Source organism: Dermacentor albipictus, chromosome 5 (assembly GCF_038994185.2).
Source record: "Dermacentor albipictus isolate Rhodes 1998 colony chromosome 5, USDA_Dalb.pri_finalv2, whole genome shotgun sequence".
NCBI classification, from domain to species: Eukaryota; Metazoa; Arthropoda; class Arachnida; order Ixodida; family Ixodidae; genus Dermacentor; species Dermacentor albipictus.
This window is the reverse complement of record NC_091825.1, coordinates 110,193,601-110,220,964: the sequence shown is the minus strand read 5'-3', so window position 1 is coordinate 110,220,964 and position 27,364 is coordinate 110,193,601. Positions and strand designations below refer to the sequence as shown.

The 27,364-nt window shown below is 45.1% G+C and overlaps 2 protein-coding genes across 9 annotated transcripts in view; one reads left to right on the top strand and one right to left on the bottom strand.

Annotated features, from left to right (window-relative positions):
* Positions 1–640: 640 nt before the first annotated feature.
* Positions 641–4,644, bottom strand: LOC135920208 (guanine nucleotide-binding protein subunit beta-like protein 1). The gene is made up of 3 exons (XM_065454372.2): positions 4,349–4,644; positions 4,070–4,214; positions 641–3,223 (listed from the first exon to the last, which is right to left on the bottom strand). The coding sequence occupies exons 1-3, from the start codon at positions 4,481–4,483 to the stop codon at positions 2,559–2,561; spliced, it is 945 nt and encodes a 314-aa protein (XP_065310444.2). The 5' UTR covers positions 4,484–4,644; the 3' UTR covers positions 641–2,558.
* A 187-nt stretch (positions 4,645–4,831) lies between these two features.
* Positions 4,832–27,364, top strand: part of LOC135920244 (ankycorbin-like) — a 70,798-nt gene continuing 48,265 nt past the window's right edge. For 6 of the 8 annotated variants that reach the window (XR_011514579.1, XM_070538741.1, XM_070538743.1 and 3 more), the window contains exons 1-9: positions 4,832–5,438; positions 8,152–8,266; positions 10,896–11,069; positions 12,156–12,262; positions 14,694–14,875; positions 19,744–19,814; positions 22,906–22,969; positions 23,146–23,723; positions 27,098–27,302. Coding sequence is in view for 7 of the 8 variants with exons in the window: in XM_070538741.1 (XP_070394842.1) it covers positions 5,203–5,438; positions 8,152–8,266; positions 10,896–11,069; positions 12,156–12,262; positions 14,694–14,875; positions 19,744–19,814; positions 22,906–22,969; positions 23,146–23,723; positions 27,098–27,302 (1,732 nt within the window). In the remaining variant the exon portion in view is untranslated. Of the gene's footprint in view, positions 5,439–5,680; positions 5,921–8,151; positions 8,267–10,895; positions 11,070–12,155; positions 12,263–14,693; positions 14,876–19,743; positions 19,815–22,905; positions 22,970–23,145; positions 23,724–27,097; positions 27,303–27,364 lie in introns of those variants that run through there. The other 2 variants (XM_070538744.1, XM_070538742.1) reach the window with 2 other exon arrangements.

Below are 27,364 nucleotides of genomic sequence, written 5' to 3'. Positions count from 1 at the left end.
TATTTTGCTGCGTAATAGCAAAGTCATCATACGTTTATTGTGATGTCACGTCAGGAAATTCTGCGCCGTCTCATGACGCCACGGTCACGCCCATGACGCCAGATCCGGCATTTCGGGACAACTTTAGTATCACAGTGAAAACATTGTTCCCAACCTTGATATCATGCTAAGTGCGAAAAGTGATAGAGTTGGTACAACTTCAAAAACATGTGTCAATATATGCTCCTTAATTTCTATAGGACATGAGCTATTGACAAGCTATATATTCCTCGCAATCTTGTAGCACAATATTCACGTTCGGCCTAGAGTAAAAAGAGCACAAAGTAATGCGGCGTTTTCTAGCAAGACGGCAGTTCTTGAAATATCCATCTCCTTTCTCTTTTTTCTGCTTCTGATTGCATCATGTACTATGAAAGTAAGTACAAGAGAGAGAGAGAGAAAGAGAGAGCAACAAACCAATCTTTGATGGATGCTGGAGCTGCTGTCCTGACCATACGCCTATCAGTATTGTCGCAGTGCAGTATTGCCTGTATTGTACATGCCAGAAAAGCCGTTGTATATGATTAAGTCATCTCGCAATTCCAGATGACGTGGGCGACTTATGAAATGACGCGTATACATCACACACATGTGCACAACGTACAAGAAACATGCACTGTACTTTATTGTAGACCCACACGCACAACACAAACAAGTACAAGAGGCGCACAGCTGTATCGTTCAATATCCAGATCGGTACATCACACTTCTGGAGCACCAGATAGGCAAGCCTTACGGTGAGCGATGACATTGCAAGACGGAGAAAACGAAAAGTCGAAAGACTAGTGCCGACGCAAGCGATCATGAAATTTTCGCACCAACTGTGCTTGTTACCTGCCAACTATATAGGATAGCCACAAGCGTTCTGCTAGTCATCAATAAACAAAAATGGTTGCAGAACAATGTAGAACAATGCGCGACAATACATCAAAATTCGTGTCGTCACAGTGACGTCATCACCAAAATTTAAGAATGGCATTGTTCGAACTGCACTTTCTGCACTAATAACAGACGTTATTGCACTAAATAAATGAAAGCATAGTTTTGAAACAATGATCTACTTGTCTAAACATTTCTGGTGTTCCTTAATGTTACCTTAACGCGAGTTGTTCGCTTACAACCTGACAGAAAACCGAAACGTGTCTGACATTTGAGATAAAGCACTGTGTGCGAAGAGGAAGAACAAAAACTCAACATTCAGCCGGTAAAAACGTTCCGGAGAGATTTCACGCGTAACTTAACTCGAATGCTAACGAAAGAGCGAAAGAAATGGACATTTCGCCACCAGAGAACATCCCCCCGTTCCAACTGAACTTGTCCCCAAACACATACGGTGGCTCAGCATTCCTGGCAATGAGGCAACGGGCTCGCGCAGCGGTCCCGGAAGAACGTCCTCGTGCCAAGAATTTTGGCGCGTGCTATACTGAGACCCAGAAGAAAATAAACTGAAAAGAATGGTCCGGCTGTTTTGGCTGTGGTGGCCTCAGGTGACGTCTCGAATTCCTTGGACTCGGGCGGCATCCTCGGCTTGCCGGACGGCCCAGATCAAAATTATTGTGGAGCGCTCCACAACCCCGCATCTCACCAAAACTTTTCGACAAAATTTGCAATCTAGTCGCTCACATTTGCTGCAAATCTTTCGAAATACGTGACGTTTAGAAAAATACCCGGTCGTGATCGTCTTCGGCAAGTATTGCTCTCGCATCGCGGGTAGTTTACGTATTCACGAACCCCGCAAACAAAGCCAGAGGACAGAGAGAGAGAGAGAGAGAGAAAGAAAGCGTGCGCGTCGAGCAATTGGCCTTCGCAGACCCTGCCGGTGACATTCCGGTGATGGCATACATCGAGACGCTCGACTAGTTCTTGCAACAGACTCCGTGGTAGCTGGCGATGAAGGAGGACAAAGCGCACGACACCATCACACCCAGTAAGGGCTCGCCCCCATAACATGGCGAATAAAAAAATAATAAAAAGCGGTCGTGACAGAGCGCCAGCACGGATTTTCATTCTTTCTTTCAACCCTTTCTTTCTCACCGTGTGTATGCGCAGCTTGCCATAGATCGGGGCATGCCTAGGTGATGTAAGCGACGAGAAGGCGCCGTTGCCAGCGCATGATCAAGGTTGATTTTCAAGAACTTCGTGCAAATCGGCTATCATCACCGTTTTTCGAGATACTGTAATGACGGAGAGCTGCCCGGACGGCGCCATCTACCGACAAGAGCAACCACCTGAATCAACGTTATATAAAAATGTACACTGGTACATTTATTGAAAGCAACTTAAAATTAAGCTGCATCATGCAGTGCGCACATAACAAAACTAAGGTAAAAGCGGCCGGAGCCGACGTTTCGACAAGTGGACTTGTCTTCTTCAAGTCATATCAAATAATCAATCATAATAATCATAATCAATCATAACAAAACTTAGACATTCATGCAAACTGTTTCCTAATTTCTTAGGAAACACGCATTCAATTCGTTTGTACTGTTTATTTTATGACAGCAAAATGGTCACCAACTTCAGTTGTACAGAGACCATAAGGACACTGTCCTGTCTTTGCTGCCCGCAGCAAGAAGCAAGCCCGCCTTGCACAAATCTCTTTCCGAGAACCTCACAGCTTGCACAGACTCCTTGTGCAAGTCCAGCACCGCAAGCGGCTTCAGGTTCTTCCAGCCGAACACGCGTATTCTCCCATCCCAACCGCCCGATGCAACAATCTTGCCATCGGGACGTATCTGCAGAGAACAGAAGCCATCATTCGTGACTGTCAGCCTGCGCTTCTCAAGAAGTTGTCCTTCATCTCGTTCAAACACACACACTTCGTTAGACACCGAACCGCACATTCCCCTGTTCGCCCTGTGGATTTCATCGAAGTCCATGCACATTATTGGCTCCGTGTACAATGCCAGTGTCGATACCGGGGCACCACCACTTCGGATGTCGTATTCGACGATGCTGCCATTCTCGTAAGCGGCAAGAACGCTGTTGCAGTCAGCGCTGAGCTTAATGCACATTGCCATGCCGAGCCGTTCCTTTGGCTCGAGAGTGGACGCGACGGGCTTCTTGGTTTCCAAGTCCCACAGTGTAATCTTCCAGTCTGGCTCGGATGGCGCAGCAATCAGGTTCGACGCAGCACCAGGAAGGCTGCACTGGCAAAATCCTTTCGAATCTGTCACTATGGTACCTGACCATCAAGCAGGAGAAAATGAGAGAGCGATATTTTTGGCAAGCAGCACTCTTTCGCTCACTTTAGATGCTGAACAAAATATTTAAAGGAAACGTCTTAGCTAGCAGCACCTTAGCTACGTTGTTATTTTGGTAGTGTTTTCCTGGGCATTCCACCTGCGTGCATACATTGCATATGCAAGCGGAATGCCCAAAGGGTTTCGGAATCGTTTCGGTCCCAAAACTGCCCTTTGTCTACGCCACTGTTGTTTGGAGAAATGCGCATATGCATTTAAAATTTCAGAAAGCATCTAAATACATAGAGTAGGCAGCGGGAAGTCGAATAAATTAGACAGCACTAAAAGCACAAACGGTGCCAGTTGCAAGTATGCCAGTACGTTTACCGCGACGGGGTCCTTGTTTTGCTTGGCGAACTAGCAGAAACAAGTTCTTTCTTTTTCTGCAGACACACAAAGAGATGCTAGTGTAGCCCCGATTCTTACTTACCTCTTGCCCTATGCAAAAAGCTAAACAGACCTTCCTCCGAGTGCTCATTTCGCAGACGGCATGAGAAAGCTACGAGCAAAGATGAAAATAATGTGCATCATAATTTAAACAGCATGAAAGTTTTCCCTCCTTCTTTTCTTTCTTGGACAGCTGTGGTGCTGTTGTTTCGCATTAGCTACAGAGGGCGACAAAAATGACTTCCTGCAGCTCTGTGCACAATTGCTCCCGATTAAAATTCTATGTTGTTGCAGCTCCGAAAATCATGCCATCCATGTCTAGAGCGTATCGGGTAAACATCACTGCTTATGCGTCAAAATGCATGCAAGAAGGATATCACAAACGCGAGCAGACAACTAACCTGATTGCTTCCACTGGTTGTCACTCAACGACCAAATCGCCACAGTGCCGTCACGACCCTGGGTTATCACAGCTTTTTGGGAATGGCCGATCCATAAAATTCCCTTATTGTTGTGTCCCACTAAGGTGTGTTTTCTCCTAAACGTCTAGAAAACAAAAATGCAATAGAAATTAGGCATTCGGACACCAAGTTGAGTGATCTACGCCGACAAACAGCTGTCAAAAAGACCATTTTTTTTTAAATGACTTTAGGAAGTCGTGAACACCTCTCACCACTAACCTCAAGGTCCCAAGCAAATATTTCACCGTCAGATGATCCTGAGAAAAGAATATCGTCGATAAACTCGACCGTTGTTATAGGCCCACAGTGACCTCGCAAGGTATAGATGGGGTCAGGGGATCTGTTTGACATCATAAAAAATTACACACAAGCTTACATAGACAGTACACGTGTAACGTAACTGCTTCTACATCGTGACAACGCTATGAAGCCGCTAAATCTGCGAAAATCTTGAAATCTCTGAGTCCGGCACGCATTTTTCGAGGAAGCAGACATTTAATATGTTGATAATGGCCGCGCACGTAGTTGCACACCCCAAAGCGTCGTTGCTGTTGCAACTAAAAAAATTCAATGTAAAAATTATGCAATATAACTATTATGTTAAAATTGTTAAATATTTATTAGCATTACGTTCATTTTAAAGTTATAAATTTAAAAAGTTTTTCTTACGTATACGAAACGGGCGCAACTACGTTTACGAATCCGCGGCTGAAACGACAAAGGCGAAAGTGAAACAACAAAAATTAAACGCGCACCGCGCCCGATGTTTCGCGTGCCTCACTTGTGCGGTTGCCAGCGGCAACAGACAATAACATTTCTCAAGCAAAAATGTGATCGCGGCGGCTGTTACTTCTTCGCTCCAGTCCTTCGGTGTACTGCGTAAGCATACGGCGCGCCTGTTTTCCCTCACGATGTCCACTCGTCGCCGTCGTCGCCTCGTCCTCGCGTGCCCAAACGACTTCAAGTGGCCGTAATCGAGTGCGGCGAGGACCGTGTGCTGTCGCTCTTACTTTTCTGTTCTCAGGCTCCCCCTTGATGCATACTTCGTGGGAGGTCGCTCGTTGGCGCGAGCCATGAAGAAGTTCTTCCAGAAGAAAATACTCAAATCGTCCTCCGCCAAGAAGCAGAGCACTGCTAGTTTGAGTTCGCACGATGGACACACGGACGAAATTCACGGCTACTCAATCGATCTCGCGAGGACGGACTCGAGTTTCACGAAGCTCCATAAGGCATGCTGGCTGGGCGACGAAGACCGGGCCCGCTCCGCTGCCAAGAAAGTTGACGTCAGTTTTCAGGACAATGAGAGCAGGTAAGCGAGAGCGCTTCGCAATTGTGTTGTCGCGGGCGGTAGTTACAACGTGCTTCCGTACCCTTTTTTTAATGGATGGCGGCGCGCGCGCGCGCGCGCGCGTTCTCCAAATTTGGTGCGTCCACGGTCAAGCAACTCCTTCGTGACCGCGAACTATGAGGGTTGTTTGGCACGCGTGAACCGCGTGTGAGACTCGCGAAGACGTTCGTGGGTGGACGGAAGTCGCGTGAAGGGGTCACCGCTCCTACCATGGGGCGTATAGTCGCGTGGGCGCGATGCATTGTAGCTCGGCGCAGCCTCGATTCTTCAGCCGCCTCAGTCCTTCGCGCGAGCGCGGGGGACGGCGGCTGAATGTTTTCCGACGATACGCCTATCTCGGATGCGGGATGGAAGGGTCTTATCACAAGCATCGGCTTCGCATCTGCCTTCAGGGGCCTTGCGTTGTGCGTACTTTTCTTCAGTTTCTGCGTCCACTGTCTGTTGTAAGTAAACCGACCCGCCCGCATTATAGCAGCAGCCAGCCCCGTCAACAACTGTCAAATGCCACCTGCGATGTTTAGAGGCGTTTCCATTGTGTTATCCTTGGCTCACCGGTTTTCATGAAGTGCCGCTTTGTGTATGGACGTTGTCTCGGTTGGCCAATGAGCCATCAGTTATGGTTTTGTTGTGAGTGGACCGGTCACCACACTGCTTAAACGCCCTCATTCGTTTTATTCCGGCTCCATGTGTGGTGTTTAGGCGCAGGTAGAGCTGTGCACTGTTTCAACAAACTCAGTGAAATGGCCGCGCGCTTATGCCGCGGCTGTGACCCAGAATGGATAGACAAGCTACAAACGCGCAGTCCCAAGTTGATTTGACAGCTTTATCCACAGCTGTGATACGGGAGTTGTAATCTACACGACTCCCCACATGAGCATTTGTAGGCCAGAGGTCACTTTACTTTTTTTTTTTTCTTGGGGCTAACGTTTACCATTTCCCATCACAATGCTATCTTCAGGCAGGCGGTTGCTTCAATGTCATTGTTTTTTCTATGCTGCATATATTCTGCAGAATATTGTATATAAAGTTACTTTGCTGTGACCTTTTAATGCTCTACTAAAAGTTGCCTCATGTATACTATGTTGACAAAGCTACTATCATTTATGGCTGCTGCCAGGAAAATCTTGTGACTTTAACACTGATACATAGAATTTTGCATGTAGCAACTATTCTGTTTGAAGTTCATAAAGAAGAGATAGTACCTTGGTGTCTTGCTTATTGTATTCACGTATACTGTATGTAGTTTGAATTAATTTAGTGATGGCTATGTTGTCTTCTGTCTATATGAGCCCTTTCCCCTTGAGATGTAGAAGGGCTATCCCCCTTCCCAATAAACATTCACTAATTTCTTTCATGAGACGGTTTGGTTAAATTTTGTCTGCTCATATGGTCCATTTTCAGAGCTGTTTAAGTAATCTGACATCATAACAAATATGTCTCAGACAGAGGAACATTATTGCGACAGTTGTTGAGCATGTTGGAGACTCTTTAGATTGGTGAGATTGACTTTCAAGGCTCTATTTTCAATTATTTGTTGGAAGAGAGTTGCCTAGTAGCGGAGAAAATGATGGCCAAAATTTCCCTTTCGGAACTGTGTACTCAAACTGCAGAACTCGTGTGTTGATGTGAAATTGTGAATTTCGATGTATTTTTTCATGTATTTTGTCTCATAATAGCTTGGAAAAGGCTCTCAAAACTTATAAAATCAGTCTATGGCCCTCTTGATTACAATGTAGCTTTTGTTTATCAACAAGCAACTAATTGTACTCCTAAGCAGGCGCTGTCAAAATTCATGACGTTAGGAAATACTAGTACGGGAATTTCAAGGTAGTGTCTTTGATTTTTGGCTATTTTCTAGCTTAGCAATCCTCTGCTCATAGTCAGACTGACATTTTATATTCTACAAGTGTAATCTACCAGTCCATCTTTTTACTACACTTGAACATGCTCAGAATAATGCTGCTCGATTTATATCTAAATACTGTAAATACTGTTACCCTGCAGCTAGTGTCCTATCCATGAAAAATGCTCTTGGAAGTGCCCTCTCGTGTATCCTGTGCAAAAGCTTCTTTCAGAAAATGTATTATGATGTGCCACATCTCCGCCTTGATACTCTTTTGTATTTCATCACGCATCAATGACAGTAGTTGCGCATTGCATATTATGCAAAGTTTTGCCCATACTCATTTATTCCACAGCTTTCGAGGACTGGTTTTTTTTAGGACTGGAGCAGCCTTCCTGGATCAGTTGCCTCCATGCGAGACATTGTTTGTTTTCATGCATTGTTAGTTAACACTATATAAACCAGGGATTTTATCTTAATATCGTACTCCTTAACTGTACTGTTCCCCTCTGTAATGCATTTGTGCATTGAGATTAGCAGTAAATAAGTGCCTTAAGTCCTGTGTTATGTGTGTACTGCCATATTAGCAGATATGATAGCATTGACATCTCATATCATAAGTGTTTTAATGAGTTCCATCCACTTATCCAGCCATATAATGCACACTACTGCTCTGTGTGTTTGGGTTGCGAGACATATTTAAACATGTAATAAGCATGTAACAGAAGCAGTATACCCAGGTTGAAGTAATTTCAAAAGTATGAATTGAAAAAGAAAAAGGAGCAAAGCATTTCGATTTTATTTGGCAAATTTCCTGTGCGTGTTCTTCAGGAGCCCACTCCACCTGGCAGCTGCAAGGGGTCACGTGACCATTGTGCAGCTTCTGCTGCGCGCTCAGGCTCGGGTCGATGCCTTGGACTCTGAAGGGAAGACTCCACTGATGAAGGTGCAGTATTGTGCAGTTGACAAGTGGCGAGACTTTGTACTTACCGTACAACCAAATTTAGGTCAAGCCGTCTTTTGCATGTACATTCCCCAGTACACTCTAACCTCAATATGTAACCACAGCCAAAACCTCACTTGGCAACCGCTGTGTCGTAATACACAGCCTAGAGGGTGGAGGAAAATGTTTTAATAGGGCAGCCTGCGATTTCGCCTCAGAAAATTCCCCACTCACCCCGAGGCACGCTGGCCCAGCATCTGGCTTTACTGGACACCGGCATGCTAGAACATGGTAGCCCATGTGCTGCTCCAAGCACGCATGCCACGAGGACGATGGGGCATTGGCAAGCATTGGTACAACCGATCTGCTTGACTGTCTTGACTTGACTTGATATGCTTTTCCTGGGTTGCTTGCATATGTTCTTCCTTATGTAAATCCTTCCTCCTTTTGTTGTTGCAAAGTGTATGTTGCATTACTGCAAAACTTTGTATTCAATACACCTTCCTGCCTAAGGCTTGAGATACAGGCTGGCAATTCTTGATAAATAAATAAATTAATTAATCAGTTAATAAAGTGGCCCAAGGAAGACAATAAGAAGTGTACTATGAACTAGTATGAAAGGAAATACGAGGCTTTCCACCCATACCTTTAGGTGTCCTTGCTTTTTATGCGAAGCATATTACGAGGGCTCAACCCAGCTCCTCAGGCGCGGCGGTGACCATGAAATCACGTGACACCGTGACGTCACGACAGAGGAGAAGTGGCTTTGGCTCAACTCTTGCAAGACGGGCTGGGTGGGAATCGAACCAGGGTCTCCGGAGTGTGGGACGGAGACGCTACCACTGAGCCACGAGTACAACGCTTCAAAGCGGTACAAAAGCGCCTCTAGTGAATGCGGTGTTGCCTTAGAAACGCGCTGTTTCTAAGGCGTGCGTCTCTTGCTAAGGCGCACATTTCGTTGCCGCGCCGAACGCTGCTTTGCTCGACGCTCACCGCGTCCAATGCGGGGCGCGTAGTCGCTGCCCTGTAGCCCATTGTCTTACACCCCTTGGCGGGTCGACGGGAACGCTGTCGCGTTCCCCTCTTGAAGGCGAAGAAGTAATGCATGAGTTGTTTCTTCGTCTAGCCGAACCAAATATAGCCAAGCAACAGCAGTTCACCAGGCTAAACAGTGGTTCAACAACTAAAATAAAGGCTAGTATGCTTCGCATCCTGGGCTTAACCTTACCTAAGCCACAGCCATTTTTTTGAAGTGAAGTGCAAAAAAAAAATGGCTGTGGCTTAGGTAAGGTTAAGCCCAGGATGCGAAGCATACTAGCCTTTATTTTAGTTGTTGAACCGCTGTTTAGCCTGGTGAACTGCTGTTGCTTGGCTATATTTGGTTCGGCTAGACGAAGAAACAACTCATGCATTACTTCTTCGCCTTCAAGAGTGGAACGCGACAGCGTTCCCGTCGACCCGCCAAGGGGTGTAAGACAATGGGCTACAGGGCAGCGACTACGCGCCCCGCATTGGACGCGGTGAGCGTCGAGCAAAGCAGCGTTCGGCGCGGCAACGAAATGTGCGCCTGAGCAAGAGACGCACGCCTTAGAAACAGCGCGTTTCTAAGGCAACACCGCATTCACTAGAGGCGCTTTTGTACCGCTTTGAAGCGTTGTACTCGTGGCTCAGTGGTAGCGTCTCCGTCCCACACTCCGGAGACCCTGGTTCGATTCCCACCCAGCCCGTCTTGCAAGAGTTGAGCCAAAGCCACTTCTCCTCTGTCGTGACGTCACGGTGTCACGTGATTTCATGGTCACCGCCGCGCCTGAGGAGCTGGGTTGAGCCCTCGTAATATGCTTCGCATAAAAAAGTGCCACATGGGACCTTCTTGAACTGAAGAACAACTGAAATGGCGGTATGAAGTGATTGGTAAGAATAAAAGGATTTGAGGGGCTTGATTATTTGTTAGTTACGATCATATGGAAAGAACAGACCATGAAGTCAGACAAAGTATAAAGGAAATGAATTTTTATGTTTAATTGAAATAAGGAAATGAAAGTTAACGAAAAGACAGCTTGCTGCAGGTGGAAGCCAAAGCCACAGTTTCTGCAGTACACATAAAGTTCTTTACCAGTTAACCTACCATGGTGACCGTCCTCCCATCCATTTTCTTGGGTATTTACGTATCTGTATTCCAGATTAGCTTTGGGAGTGCTAGGCAGTGCTGCTCACGGCCATGGCTGCCGTGAGGGCCATGATTTTTCACATTATGCTTCTTCAGAACTCCTATGTAAGGACATTCTTTCATGTGTCAATGATTTTTATGTTTGCACACATAGATGCACACTACCCATTTTGTGCTGGTAACACCTTCCTGCAGCAGCCTGCTAATCTTTCAATCCTGCTATACCCTACTACATTCTACCACACTTGGGAGGCAGTTTTGAGGTTGAAAAGAACAAAATTTCATTTATTGACTGGTCTGAAAAGCAATGCGGTTTGCATTACTTTTTAAACCACTCACTAAATAAAGTTTGCCAGTTGCAAGTGCATTTTTTTGTCAGCATGCTCACTTTATTTTATTGTAATTCTGACTTCCAAGTCAGTAACCTTCTTTCTGGTCTTTATTCGGTCTCTCTTTCCTTTCCAGGCCGTGGAGGGTCATCATCTGGAAGCAGCTCGATGTCTGCTGGAGCAGAGGGCCAATCCCGATGTTCCTGACCAAAACCTAGACACAGCACTTCACTTGGCCCTTTCGATGGGACAGGCTGATATGGCTGCATTGCTTGTGCAGTTTGATGCCGATGTCTCAGCGAGGAACAAGGTGGAGGCTTCTGTTTAAAAGATAAAACATATCCCGAGTTTGCATCCACTCCCCTGATGGATTATGTAATTCATTGCAAAATGGGAGTTGAGCAGTGCCTCATTGTGAATTGAGGAAAAAGCACGGGTGTGCAAATATTCAAAATTTTGAATATGAATCCAACAGCAAGGACTATTCGATAGTCCTTGCTATTTGAAATAGTACTGCTAAAAAGTTTTCAACCATTCAGTAGGAATGCTTCACTTTTAAGCAGCCTATATATGAATTTGTTGTCTCAACTTAGGTAAAATTATTGATTATTGAACCAGTCTCGCTGTATTAATTTGCATCCCTTTGATTAAAGAATTTTCAGTACCGTAGTTTCACACTTTGCTCCTTCAACACAGTAATCTTCATGCATCTGCTCCTATGCTGTTTCCTTTTCTAGTTACTGTAGTTCTCATGGTGAGCCGATTAACTGAAAATTGCTTCTCATTTGCAAACACAGTTGACTGGATGCCCATTTGTAAACAGCGTTAGTACACATATCAGTTAATTTAAATAAGCCTGTTTTATTGCCAAGGAGACTCCACACAAACTTTATATTTCACTCTTTAGAAATTGGCCAATACTCAATATTTGATTCAATATTTAAAGGTAATTTTCTTGAATATTTGTTCTCTATTTAATTAGGAAAGTTCATAACTTGAGCACGACGAGTTATCAAGAGTAAGTAGTAACCTTCACACTCTGTAAATGCCTGCTAACATCTTGTGTTTGAGTGCCGAGACATGGACTCAATTTTGGGCTTTCATGCCTGCATTCCAGGGAAAGTGGAGTACAAAGATGCTTGTGCATTTAGATTTAACAAATGTTAAATGTCCCTAGGTGATGAAAATTAATGTGAAGCCCTTCACCAGAGTGTACCTCATAGTCTGCAATGAAAAGTTTGGCACAAAGACACCCTGAACTACTTGCATCATTCTACTGGATGACATTGCCTCTCAGCTTTGACATGGGGTGCACATAGTTCTCCAGGGCAAATCGACAATTGTGATGATCTATGTGATGAAATTTCAAGTGCACACCCTTATTGCCCATTTGCAGGAAGGTATGTCACCGCTGTACTTGGCAGCCGTCCAGCAGCACCTAGATGTGGCCCGTCTCCTATTAGACCGCGGTGCCCAGGCAAATGCTGGGGACAACAAGAAAAAGTAAGCACGTGACTGCAGCTTTGAGCAGGTCCAGTTATCATATATAGTACAGTAGACTCCTGTTAATTCGACTCTGGTTAACTCTACTTTTTGGTCAAGTCAGTCCTGGCTGAAGGTCCCAGCCGGCACTCATGCACTTCTATGGGACCAAGCTTTTCTCATTTCGATCGTGACGTTATCCTTTGCCAGATAATTCAAACTTGACTGGTCATCACGCACGTGCCTAACCCCAATGGTAGCTGCAGTTAGTGATTTCACTAACGTCAGCATCTGTTTTGGTAGTGCTTAGGGTGCAGTGAATGCGTCATACACACGTCATCTCCCGTCCAAAATGCCTATTTCTGGCCTGCCCCAGGAAGATGTTGAAGTGAAAATAGAAATTATTATTATTACAGTATTTATCCCCTTATTGTGTGCATCTTCTCTCTCTCTCTATTTAAGAAAATTTGCCTGAAAATTTGCGGTGCTTGAGTCCTGCAGTGTGATCCAAAAACAAAAACAAAACTGGATTCGCAGTGTTCACTTATCGGAGCCAGCCTAGCCAGCATAATCATCATTGTCATTACAAGGTGGCGAATGTGGATGGTAACGGAACAAGTTTTCTGGCATGGCATGACGTCAACATGCCACTTCCAGTCTGATTACGCAAACACATTCAAGCTATGTTATTTTATGTGTTAAGCTAGCAGCAACAAGCCGTATCACTATTCCGGAGAATTGTTTACATTCCAGGATGAGCTAGCGAAGTCATTATTGTAGGTGTGGATCACAATGCTGTTTGCAAATGTTGTGGAGTCGTTTCATAAGTGTAGACTATCAAATGCACTATGGACCGTACAAATGACGACATGCTGGGATTCTTGATAGAAAGTCATAGAGTCCTGTCCGAGAGTAATGACAATGTACATTAGGTAAATAAGTTACCATCTGCAAAAGTAAAGCTCACTGGTTTCGTCTTTTTCTTATTGTCAGAATCAGAGACATGGCACATTTTTCTTGCTGAAGTAATAGGTGTGCGTTTGATTTCCCCTTTTTTAGGAACTGTAATGTCATTTCTACATTAGTTTTGTACTTTGAACCCATAAAATGTAGGTGCACATTCAAGTAAGGGCCATTTTAGAATCAGGACAAATACTTTGACTGAATCAGCAGTTTTGGCATTTCTTTGTCTTTTTTTCTGCCTGCTGAATCATTTGACCAATTTCTTCTATATCATCAGGGTCGAATTAATGTAAGTCAACTGTAGTGTTGAGAAAATCAGGACATGGGACTTTTCGTAAATATGTATGGTATTGTTGTCGCTGGGTTGATATTTCAAAACATCAAGGGACACTAAACGTAAATGTCAGATCTGTGTAAATTGTTAGGTTGCCCTTCTCTAGAAATCATGCAGCATCTGTTTTGGGTCAAGAGACTATTTAGTTGTAGAGAATGTCGCAAGCTGAAGAGGCTGCACGTTTTTAGTTGTTTAATTCACCTGGTGTGAACACCATACTACTGTCACTTGACTTGAGTATAAATAGCCACAGTCTTACCTGTGCTGCTGCAGTAACACTGCTTTTCATACCCTTTTCTTGTGTGTTCATCTGCTAACTTATGTATCTTCGTGATGGACTTCATCTGTGCTTTTGTTACATTCCTATCTCCTATTGGGTGCCTGTGTTAATTTTCTGTTGTTGAGTTATTACGTTGAGTCGCTGTTTGAAGAAGGGCTTCATCTGAGCTTTCTCACAAGGCATGCAATACTTTTGAGCCTGAACTGATTAATGATGGTGCCCACTGCATACACGCACTGTTCACGTGACACTGCAACACTGCTTTAATGTGGCATTACATTCGTTAGGCGCTTTTAGCAACAATATGCACTTTTCACAAATGCTCTTCAGTATGCAACCTTTATGTTTTGATGGAACTTCTTTTGGTCTTACGTCGCAGCTTGTGTTTTTTCATTTACACACAATTTTTTCGAGTCTCCTCATACACTAGCACTGGAGCATGAATCAGAATTGTTTCCTGAACAGCAAAAGCCGCATGTTTCACCCCAAATGTTAGTGTCTCTGACGATATCAGTTTTATCTTCTCCTAACTGCTGCAAGGCAGCTTATCACTTGCCTGAACCAACCATCACACTTTTCTTTGCCATTGATTGACTGTAGATATTTTTGCTAGGTCATTTGCATATGGGAGCTTTATCTTTCTTCGTGCACATCTAATGCCGAGGATGTGGGTGCACTTAAGCATTTCGCTAAAAAGGCATTGGGACTCGTCTGCCTGATACATTTGTTCGAGAATCTCTTCATTGGGAATTGTAATGTTTTTGGCACTTTTGTCGAGCCATAGGATCTCATACTTAATGCATGAATGATGTATGAGTACATTGGTACCATTTTTCGTATTCTGATTTTGTGCCTTGTGCTGGCTTCACGTACAGGACTCCATTGATGGTGGCCTCGGAAGCTGGGTCAGTGGCCCTGGCTCAACTGCTTCTGAGTCGAGGGGCTAACGCAAATGCAGTTGATGACGAAGGTCGCACTGCACTTGACCTTGCTCGGAGATCTGGTCATGACGAGTGTGCCAAGCTGCTTGCCTCAAAGACCAGCAGCGCCCACGGTGGTGAGCATTTATTTGGTGGTTCAGATTCACCCTACCCCCTGGACTCCCTACGTGTGGTTCTTGTTAAAGCTTTCCCCTTGTGTGGAAACCGTAGGCCAAAATTCACCCTACCCCCTGGACTCCCTAGGTGTGGTTCTTGTTAAAGCTTTCCCTTTGTGTGGAAACCGTAGGCCGAAATTCACCCTACTCCCTGGACTCCCTAGGTGTGGTTCTTGTTAAAGCTTTCCCCTTGTGTGGAAACCGTAGGCCGAAATTCACCCTGCCCCCTGGACTCCCTAGGTGTGGTTCTTGTTAAAGCTTTCCCCTTGTGTGGAAGCTGTAGGTCGCCATACTCACTCACGCAAACACCAACTCATGCTCACCCCACGCTCATTTCGCAAGCGTGAGACGGAGGATTAGTTACAAAAGGTGCAAGCGGACTTGATTGTGAACAGGATTGAGGGCCTTTGAGTTTGAGTGGACGTGATTATGATCAGGAGTGAGAACGAAAGCCAGCGACAGTGATTTTAAGGAGATTGAGTGTGAATGGGAGTGAGTGTTAACAAAAGTTAGTGGACATGAGTATGGACATGTGAATGAGTGCTGGTGAGTTGGGGAACACGAGTATGAGCATGAGTCAGTGCTGGTAAGTGTGACTTGAAGTGACTGTGAATGCGAGTGAGTGTTAGTGAGTACATGTGGATGCCAGCAGGGACTTGAGCGAGTCCCAAAGAATGTGAGTGCTCATGAGTATGTGTGCGAGTGACTATTTGTTTATTCTGCTGACCTGTATTGCTAATGGGGCTTGAGATAATTGCAGGATTGGGTTCAATGCAGAATTGTTTGTTGTTGGCATCTGTTGCAACACGAATAATTTAACGTAGACTAGAATGGAGATTTGCTTTGTTTCATTTGCTAGAGCAAGATGGTGCCATGAAACAGGCTTGGTAAGGAAATTTTTTGCCTGCAATGCATTTAGCAACCATCTGTGCTGGAAACCAACAGCACACAGGCTGAACTACTGAGGCAGTCATGTTTGTTGTTTGTTTGATGCGCTTGGTCCGTCATTATTTACCGTATTTACTCGCATATTGATCGCACTCGCATAATGATTGCAGCCCTAAATTTTGTCATCAAAATATGATTTTTTTTATTTGCCGTGTAATGATCGCACCCCGACTTGCCGCAGCGATATGTTGTGTGCCAAGTCTAGCTAATAATGATCACGCTTACCATCTGTCGAATGCTACGCAAACGACTCTTCAAGACAAACCAAGTGGTCTACATGCACCAAACATTCTTGAGCAGATGCCCCATTTCATTCCTTTCATCACTTTCCACACTTCCAGGACAAAAAAAAAAGAAAGCTACAGCCAAACTTGCCTTTATTATGTGTAGGCTTTATAATGGTTGTACAGTAAACAACAACAGCAAAAAAGGCGCCTTTCGATTCTCGTCTGCACTAATGGTCACGCAACAAACCATGAGTGGCAACGATAGCAGCCACGTTTACACTGATACATTAGAAGTGCACCCTAGTCATACACCGACACTTCTAACACAGCTAAGATATTCGCCCACCCTTAGCGGAAACATGCCGTATTAGGACAGTAGTGAAGACAAATGCCGCACTTTCCGCAGCATGCCCGCTATGTGTTTGTATGTCACTGGCAGCTAAGCGCGCCCATCCAGCCATGTCCCCTCAAAGTGGACATGGCTACGTTATTGTCGCAAACTTGCCAATATTAACAATATTATTCATTACTATGTCGCGAAGCACTTTGAGCACTAAGCGTTCGCGACTAGAACGTTGGAGCAGCGAGAGGTAGTGTAGCCGACCGAGCACCGACACAAGGTTGTTCTTTCTCGTCGTCGTTGTCTCTCTCCGAGCCACAGCCCCACTGCTCCCTATTTTACAGTACAGTTATCTCCCCCGCGGAGAAGGAAGCCGTCCCGGCGACCTACGGGTAGGACAGCACAGGCGGATCATAGTAGGGCTGAGCGGCAGTAGCAGAACGGGACGGAAAGTCGAAACCGTTACTGCGTGCCCTCGGAGAATCAGAAGGAAACCATCCACGTCGGCGGCAAAGCCGTGCGACATGCCCAGGTAGGCCGCACGAGTAACATATAGGCCGATTGTCATGGGTGCGCCATGGATTGAGAACAGCCGGCGGAGATTGTTGGAAATACTGCCGAGGTGGGCGCACGGGCTGCTGTGGCGGCCAGTAGCTGCTTGGGGGGGCAGAATATGTTGCAGCTGCTTGCGGAGGTGAGGGAAAGCCGCTGGTAAGTCTGGATTGATGATCTGCAGAAGGAGGCCTTGGATTAGCGACAACGGCAGCGTACGTAAGTGGCACAGGCGTAGGAGGTGGTTGATGAGCAAGTGGTACTGCGGTAGCGACTTGTTCTTGTATCAGGTGACGGAGATCTGGAGACAAGCGCGGCTCTGAGGCTGGAGCGACTGGCAGAAGAGAGAGTTGGCGCGCCACTTCTTCTCGTACAAATTGCTTGATTCTGTCGAAAAATGCTGAACTGCAAGGAGTAGAAGTGAGACCATCGCTCAGAGCTGCAAGCGCGACGTCCGGAGCGAGTGCTTGGCGCGTAGAAAGCCGTTGTTTGCGCAACTCCTCATAGCTCTGGCAAAGCGTTATGATGTCGTTGACCGTCTGAGGATTCCTTGCCAAGAGCATTTGGAAGGCGTCATCGTCGATGCCTTTCAAGATGTTCCTGACCTTGGCATCTTCGGTCATATCTGGGTCTATACGCCGGCAGATGTCAACTACATCTTCAATGTAGCTCGTAAAAGTTTCGCCCTTTTGTTGGGCACGACAGCGAAGCTGTTGTTCAGCCCGAAGTTTGCGCACAGCAGGGCGACCGAACACCTCTTGAAGTGCCGTTCGGAATGCTGTCCAGGTGGAAAAGTCAGCCTCATGGTTGCGGAACCAAAGATGGGCGACCCCGGAAAGGTAGAACGGGACGTAGCCAAGCTTGTCAGCTTCAGACCATTTGTTGTGCGCACTTACTCGGGTGTATGATGACAGCCAGTCCTCTACGTCATGATCGTCAGTGCCATTGAATATGGGAGGATCCCGTTGGCGAGGCGCACCAGGACAGACGACTGGAGGCGGCGCCAGGGGTGGCGTGGTAGGACTAGTCTCCTCAGGCATGGGAGATGTGACAGGGATCGTCCGGCTTCGGAGTTCCAGGTTGGCAATAAGTCCAGCACCTTCCACCAAGTGTCGCGAAGCACTTTGAGCACTAAGCGTTCGCGACTAGAACGTTGGAGCAGCGAGAGGTAGTGCAGCCGACCGAGCACCGACACAAGGTTGTTCTTTCTCGTCGTCGTTGTCTCTCTCCGAGCCACAGCCCCACTGCTCCCTATTTTACAGTACAGTTAATACAGAAGAAACTGTTTCAGTGCACGTAATGTACTCATGAGAAGACAAAAAATTGTGTTTGGCTTGCTCTGCCGGCCGCCATTTTTGTTTTGGTGTCCCGCACTGCATACAGTGGCAGCCGCCTATTTGTTGACCTGTTGTCATTCCGCAGCTAACGCGGGATGAAAAAAAAGTTTTTTTTTAGGGGGGGGGGGGAGGAATTTAACCTGCATAATGATCGCACCTCTAAATTTGCGTCAATTTTTTTTTTTTTTTTGTGCAAGAAAGTGCAATCATTATGTCAGTAAATACGGTATCCACTTCACCTCTGCATGCACCTAATGACCACCTGTGCTGTTTTTACTTGTGTCAGTTGCAAAGAGGTTACTCCAGTCATTGCATGTTTAGTGGTGAGCTGAGTGCTCGATATTATTTGAGGAAGAGTGTGAAGATTTTCCTGTTTACACTTACCATGTCTGAATCAGGGCGATCTTTATGAATATTGAAATAAATTAAAACCCTTTGCTAAGGCACATTTCAGAGGTAACGCAAACTCCATTCTTGATTGAACATGTTCCTTTTGTAGAGAAGGATTGGAACAATATAGTGGTTCGTCCTCTATCCCTTTTAAGACATTTCTGATTTTGTCGGACTCCGACAACGTCGCAATACCTTTCTTACGCAAGTCCAATACATCTATGTAGCTGGTAAATGATTCACCTGGCTGCTGTACACATTCTCGCAAACACGATTCCGCTCACAGCTTGTGCACAGCAGGGCGACCAAACACAGCCATTAAAGACGTCTTGAACGAGGACCATGTCGGAAGGTCGGTCTCATGGTTGTTGTACCAGAGACTGGCTACACCCGTGAGATAGAAGAGCACGTTGCTCAGTTTGGTGGGATCGTCCCATTTGTTGTGGGCGCTTACCCTTTCATATGTCATCAGCCAGTCCTCGACGTCGGTGTGCCCATGTCCTGTGATGCTGTCCTGGGATATAGCAATCGGCGTGGCACCTATGGTGTGTGATGACATCATTACATTGGCAGCACAATATTATTCTTCTGCCTATCCTGTCAGCACACTCAAGCAGCCATGAAATGAGAAGATAACTCCGATGTCCATTTAGTAGGGCTTGTGCTAGGCCTAGCCGGTGCATTGCTCTTGAATATTAAAATGTGCATTTCTGGGTGTCTGTTGTCTTTGTTTCACATCATTACCTTTTATCATTTTGTCCGACGTCATATATGCAGCAATGAGTCCATCTTGTAGTGGGCATTTTTGCTGGGTTTGTTAATGACATACACAGAGTATGACATTCATAAATATGATTGGTTGAAAAGCATGGCCCAAGGTTTTGAAACTACTAGTATCTTTTGTTTTTTACAACCAACATTTAATTCGGCTGTTTCACTGAACAATTTTTCGTTTGCGATTTTGGCATTTGTAGCTTCTGGGTTGGTTTCCTTTTGAGGTAAACATCTATTTCTAATGCTTGTTCCTTTTGCCAGGGGAAGTTGAGACTGCCGATATTGAGTCATGGAAGTCATCGAGTGACTCTGAAGCCAGCAGGAAAGGCAAGGTGAGCGCACTACCCAAAGTAGTCTTCTGTGCTTAATACTGACATCATATTTTCAACTATTCATTTTTCTTTTGCATTAAAGGGGCCCTGAACTACAGCTCAGGTTTGGTGAAATAACATAGTCCACAGGTAGCATATGCTGCTTTGAACATTCCAGCCAAATTTTGCTGTCGTACACGGTGCATGTAGCTCACAAGTGGATCGTGAGGTCACATTTCTCTTAAACGCTCTCTTTTCGAGAGAATCTTGCCCCCTTACTATCTTAAGGAGGCAGGCTTATGCTTTATTTTGTAATAAAGCAGATTCCCTGACGCGACTGCTATAGCTAACTGTGGTCGGCTACATAGCGTAGATACCATGACCGCTGCGGAAGGGCATGGTATCATAGGCATGAAAATCGGACATCATGGTGTCTATGTTAACTTCCAAAATGAAATGTGAACTGAATGCCACGGTGACAATAAGAAGGCAGAGCATTGTGGGCATGCCCCACTGAGCCATAGCCTTTGCAGTGCAAGGCATTAAAGAAGGAACAGAAGTACAGCGGAAGCCTTGTTTGACTGCCAATAACTCTGCTTCTGCTGAAAGCATTGAAGTACTTTTTACGGGAGGGTATTTCTGAAATAGCCTGTTTTCACTTCAAATGCCTTTCTCCACTTCGATAGAAGGTGGTTCAGGGCCCCCTTTAAATGAAGGTCCTAGAGCTGTAAATCCTAGAAAAATATTGGTAAGTCACAGTGCAGCCTAAATGATTTAATATGACAGCTTTTGTACTGCCAGTTTCGGCTTCGCTTCCCAGGAGGTTACTGTGTTGCAATGTCATGACGCAGAATGTGTTCACATAAGAGCTGTCCTGTTCCCATGTGACTAGCTTCTGCACCATGACATCACAACACTATAGAAATGGAACTGAAACTGGGTGTAGAACTACTGTACAGAATTACTAAGTGTGCTCGGAGGCTTGTCAGCACTTTTTCTGTGGTTTAGACTGTCATGCCAGTACTTCTTTAAAATACCATCAGGGCATCTGCAAATATGCAGCTGTCATTAGGTACCATGGCCCAAGCTTAATGTCTGCTCCATGTTTACTCGATTAGTCGCCATTGTGGCGCAGGGGTTATTGGCGTTCCCCGATCAAGCACAATGTCTCAGGTTCAGTTCCTGGCCAATGCAGGTGCATTTCAAAGGGAGTGGAATGCATAAACTCTGATGTACTTCGATTTAGGTGCACCCTAAAGAACCCCAGGTGGTAAAAATAATTCGGAGTTCTCCACTGCAGGCTCCATCATAATCAATGGTGCTATTTCATGATGTTAAACCAAATAAAAATATTTTTGTTTGTTCATTTATTCGATTGCACAAAAACAATATACAGTAGAGCCTCGTTTGTACATTTTGTGAAAAGAAATGTGCAGAAAAAAACATACTAAGTGGGTAAACGTACAATGAAAAGTTATAAAAAATTTGACAGGCTCGACTGTAGTTGACATCTACATATTGCAAAGCGTTATGTGAATTGTTGCAGCACAAGATGAACGAGCAGCCTGAGATGCGCCTTGTCATTTGTGCGCCTTCGGCAAGCTTACGTTTGTGGTCCTCAAATTCTACCTGGGCCAGCAGCTTTTTCAGGCAGGGCATTTTGATGGGAAGTTTTCATGTGCCCACTCTGCGCAAATCATTGCTGCACAAAACACCAATGCATGTCAAGCTGGTGGCACCTCCAAGCGAAACTGAGACACGCATTGTTTTTGTATTGCGTAGCGTTTTAAGACGGCCACGGGAAGCCAAAATAAAGTCAAGCTAGATGATGACACCAGAATATGATGTCTACAATGCTGTCGAAGCGAAACATGACACTTCCTTCGCACTGTCTGCAGCGGGGAACGGCGATGCTTTTGGGTTATCACTTACTTAAAGCGTGCAGTACTCTTTCCAATGGCACTACGTCCCACACGCTGTGAAACATAGGGAAAGATGCTTATTGCAGTAGGGTTGGTGGCGATAGCTGTGAAGGCACTGTGCGACAAACCAGGAAGGGATGTTCTGATATTGTATAAGAAACTCAGTGCCGACTCCATAGTTAAGCATGGAAATCAACAGCTGTCATTTTGAAGCCTGTATTTCCCAGCCTTTCCAAGCTGTTTGAAAAATTGGATCACCTGTGTTCTCTCTGGCAAGTTTTTATGAAGCTGTGTGATCTTTTCCCTTTTAAGGCGCAAGCCTTAAGTGTCTCGTTGCAATGGCTCATACCCCCAAAAGAGCAGCTTCTAGTCCAGCGAGACAAAAAATATCATCATCAGGAATGGCTCATACCTCTGTAAGCAAGCAAAGATGCAATGGCTGAATATGAATGAAGAAACAAAAGAAAGAACAAAAGAACCTTTAGGTGGTGCGTTAGGTGCTCTCATGTGTCATTGAGGAAGTCAACCTACAGTGCCATATGTTTACTTCACACTGCGGCTCATTATGTCTTGCAAGAAGTCTGATCCCTCCGATAATATAACTTAATGCACTACTATGTGCGCAGCATGCTTTTGCCTTCACGTGTTACAACAGTGTAACATGCTGCCGAATTTTAATTTTAGCCAGTTCGTTGTAATGCTGCTGATGCGGTTGGCTGAGGACAGTTTAAATTTTTATTGCGATAGCAATTTTATGGACACTCCAGGCACATTTCTGCTGTCGCTGTTGCCGTGACGTTCCACATGAGTGAAAGTGTGTGAGTATGAGCAGGTGAACGCAGTTCAGTCATGCGTCCGTGAGCGAGGAACGCTGCCCTGATGTGGGCCCTCTCCTGTGGCACACGAGGCAGGGTTTAAATCCATGATAGAATGTGTAAGTGCGACTGAACAAGGACATAGAAAGAAGCAGACACACAGAGACAGCGCTGTCTCTGTGTGTCTGTTTCTTTCTACGTCCTCGTTGAGTCGCGCTTACGTATTCTATCATTGTTAATTTAGTTAGTAAGTGAATGTTTACAAGTTTACACAGCTGATAAACCTACTATCCTTACTTCGTACAGCTATCTACTAATTTGCTATCGCAATCGGTGCTTCGCCTTTCAAGTTTTTTATGTATTTTTTTTTTTCAGAGATTACCATACAACATAGTCATTCCTTCACCCTCACACCTGTCCCCTCAGCATTCTGTCACCGGTGAGTATAGTTTTTTGTGTGCATGCCTCTAGCTTTCTTCATGTTCTGAGATGTCCTGCTAGAACTGCTTGGCTTGCCTTGCTAACAAGCACTAGATTGCATCAAGGATGATCCTTTGCACCATTCTGTGATCAAGCAGCTTCTTCTTCTAAACAGATTCGTGTTGCACTTTACAGGCCATTCACCAAGCCCAAACCATCTTGGCATCAAAGAGCACCACAGGCCCTATATCTCATCAGTCGTGGTCAATTCTAGCACACAGCCAAAGCTGGTGACCGACGGGGAACTGGCGGGGACCGAAGTCAGTGCCTCTAAAGATCACAGCCTAGAAGCAGTAGGAGAAAAAATTGAAACTGTTGCTAGGATACCTGAGAAGGAAGCAACCCCAAAGAAGACGCCAGCCAAACCCCACTTTGAGGAGAACGACATTCCCAGTTGGATGGAAGAAGACGTTTCATTCGACGACTCGGAGGGAGACGCAAAGGCCACGTCACTCTACGTGCCCCCATCAGTTTCACAAAAGCGGAACTCCAAGCCAGAGCCTGAATTGCACAAGTCCGTTGAGGTCTTACTTGCGTACGACGGTCAGCAGCTGAGAAAGAATGCAGGGAAGGAGTCGAGCGAGACGCTTGTCAAGGAACTGCTGGAAGAGGCTCCCCAGCCTTTGAAGGCACTGTCCGCTGACAGGCTGTCGGTGCTGTCTGACAGCGACTGGGACTCGACAGAGGAAGTTGAAGACCTTCCTCCAAACAAGGTTAGTGATTTACACCCATATTCAGAAAGTTGCCTCAACTGAATGAAGTTCCTTGACTACACCACTTGGAGAGTAACACTCGGCATCTATCATTTAAAAATCAGTCTGCAGACCTTCATGCCTCTTTAACCTGTCATGAGCACCTGGATACTAATGTGCTTTTTCTGAGAGCAGGTGAACCTGTACATATAGGAACATGAAACTCAAGTAAGCACTCACACTTAGTGCTGTTTGGCTTGCCCACTAATTCAAATAAAGTGAGTACTATTCATTTATTTGCATCTGTGTGCATTTGCTGATAAACACTAAGAATTGGGGGAAAAAAAAGAATGGCTACTCAAAACGATGTGACTCGCATGTTCCACTGATTCTGAACAAAGGGTGTACAGCCCTATGGTTTTTTGCAAATTCTATATTTGCTGAACTGCATAGTTCATTTATTTCGATATTAAATATATATAAACACTCCAGGTGAATTTACGCCATCGGCAACATCATCACCATCAGTGTTGCTGTGTGGTTCTATATAAAATCCAAGTGCGATAAGATTGCCATTGTGCACCGTATTCTATAGGTGAAAAAAAAAAGCTTGTGACAGTGAGCCATGAAGCATGGTGGCTTGATGCGCACCCCCGTTGGTACACCCATTGTTAGAGGTTGCGTAATTAAGTACAGGAGGTCACATGAGCATGTGTCAGCTCCTCTAGCATGGCTATGGCTGCACTTCGCTGTTCAGTGTGGCTGGTTGCTTCTAGTGCACTGCCTTCCTTTAGTGGTAGAGGTCACGTAATCTCAAGTTTAAGAGACTTCTTAAAGAAAGAGGTAGCACAAAGCGTTCACTCCCCGAAGCCCGCGCTCTTCATCACATCATGGTTGTTGAATTATATCCGCTCATATTTGCCTGTGCACACATCACATCATGTTTGTTAATTTAACTGGTAAGCGAATGTTCACTGAAATTTGTGTGGGTGGCAAGACTACAAACCTTACTTCACGTGATCTAATACCCTGCTATCATTATCAATGTGTTGCCTTTTGGGCAAAACAGCAACTTTTTTTTGTGCATACAGTCACTGACCTATTATGCAGGCACTGATAATTCAGACATGCTAGATTATACAGACAGCTCTGCAACACTGCCATTTGTACTGCAGACATAATGTTAGGACGACCAAAATTTTGGTCACATAACAGTGTTCAGTTTAATAATTCAGACTCTGCCTGCACGATATGTGCTAATACAGCCACCAAGCTCAGCAGAAAGAGCAATACTTTTGTTTGTGACATTGCCCATTATAGACAAACCACAGGACAAGCCAAGCCACTAGTTGTAAAGACTACATTTGTGATTTTTAGTGTGTATTCAGCTCACTTGGTGCTTGTTCCTTTACTTGCAGAATAGCTACATTGTCAGAAGCAACTTATTTGAGTGCTGTTACCCATTTCTGTCACTCTGAATCATAAAGCAGGGTCAACCCCTCGTAAAGTCACAAAACAGGGTTAACTGCACTTCTGTCTATATGTAGCAGCAGCATGATAGTGGTCAAAATACAGACTGACCATGTCACATGCAATCATATGTCTGTGCAGGAATGCGTTGTCTAGCTTTTTTGACTACTTGTGGAATAAAGTCACCTACGTGATTTCTGGTTACTCTTATATTTCGGACTCCTGATTATTCTGACTTTTAGGTAGTCCTTGCTGTGTCTGAATTACGAGTTGGTGAATGTATATATAGCACTGTTTATTTAATGCGTTAGCATTAGAAGTGTCAAAGTGGAAAAAGGTGTATGTGTGTAAAGCGTGGGAAGCCGGTCACGTGGTAGATGTAGAGAGGGAGTGGGAGAACTTTTTAGAAGAGCATGTGTGTGCATGTGTGTGTGTCCATAAAGTCAAACCTCAATATCACACAAAAGTCACGATGTAATGAACTTTTTTCATTTCCCGATCTTAGTTCCATTGAGAACCGTGTAGCTTTCTTGTGATTTAACAAAGTAATTTCCTGACACGGTTTCGATTAAACAAAGTATTTGGCTATCTGAAGCATGTGCTGGGAGTCCATACATCTAGTAAATCTAGCAGAAAACTATACACGCATCGGCCAAGGCAAAAGTTATCCCAAGCATCCTTCCACATGAACAAAAACACTCTCAAACTGCGCGAGCCGGGTCGTGGTGTACAGAAAACACCATTGCGTCATGTGTCGTATTGGTAAACACCATGCAGAGGCCGCGAGGCACGTGGCAGTTCACAGTGCTCAAAGAAGCAGGAGAGCTGACGATTTTTTCCGGTCGGTCGCAAGAGAGATGGGGAGGGGGGAACACACGGCAACATGATCAAACGTGCGCTGGGGGGCATGATCCCCTCCTAGCTCGGGTCTATTGCAGTTGGTTGCGTAATCTCAAGTTTCCGAGACACAGTGATCGACACAGTGATCGACACAGTGATCGACACAGTGATCGCATTGTGGCAGCGAGTTCTTGGTCATCGAGTGAGATCTGTTAATGTTTGCCTGAGCACGCGTGACGCCAATAAAACTACGAACCTTACTTCGTGTAGTTGGCTCTTTGCTATCACCATCAATGCTCCACCTTTATGGCGAAACTGCATTATATATTTTTTTTTGCTCACAATGAATATTTGTATCTTTTTATACCTTTGTTTTTAATTTGTAAGCGCGGGTTGCGGGCACTAAGCACGGTCAGCCATAATGTCCAAGCTTTACGGCGCCATGTGACGCAACACATGCAACTCTCGGGATGCCGTGAGCCACATCAATGCATTGATCTCGGTGCTATCTGTACCACGCGCACTGGCGCTCATAACAGTCTATTATTGCCTGACCTTCCTGCGATTTTTTATAAGTGTTTGCTAATAAGATGCTATCCACCAGGAATGCTGTGGAAATTTGTAAAGTTGTTTTAACTGCTAAACTTTAAAACCTCAAAGTAACGAAATTCGCAATTTAAACAAGTTTTTCACTGCATGTACAATGAATAAGTATATGTATATTATAATGACAAAAAGTGACAGCGGAGCTCGGGCGCTGGTGCTGGGAGTGCGAGAAAAACAAAAAAGGAAAGAATAGAACAACCGATCCATTGAATGGGTGTTGTTCCTGTTCTCTTACAGTACGTATAAATAGTGCAACTGATGGTTCGCTGCTCCGGACCATTGTCAGTCACACTTCGCTCCTCAAAGAGGCAGGATGTGTGTCGAGTGAACTTTTGAACAAATATTTACAATGTGATGTACACAGTCTAAGTCATGGATCCAGGACCTCAAAGAGATGTGACATAATGCTAACACATTTCTATCACATTTACCCCGAAATCGTTGTCACTGAAATGTTTTCTCGCTGCTTTCCTCATCAGGTGATGGAAGGCACATTAGGACGTATGGACACACTTCATGGAACTGAGGAAATTTGGGAAAGGAATCCAAGCGTCCCCGTAAACGCAGACGAGGCTGCAAAGGCAAGCTTTCCAAGTAACTCCCCTCCAACAGCAGCGCCACGCAAGTCATCTACTAGCCCTCAACACAAGCCATCAGTCGAGCAACACCAACCACACACAGATGGTAAGGAGTGCAGCACTATTTTTGCAGTGCTGTCGCTGTGGTTTTGCAGTAACGGGCTTCAC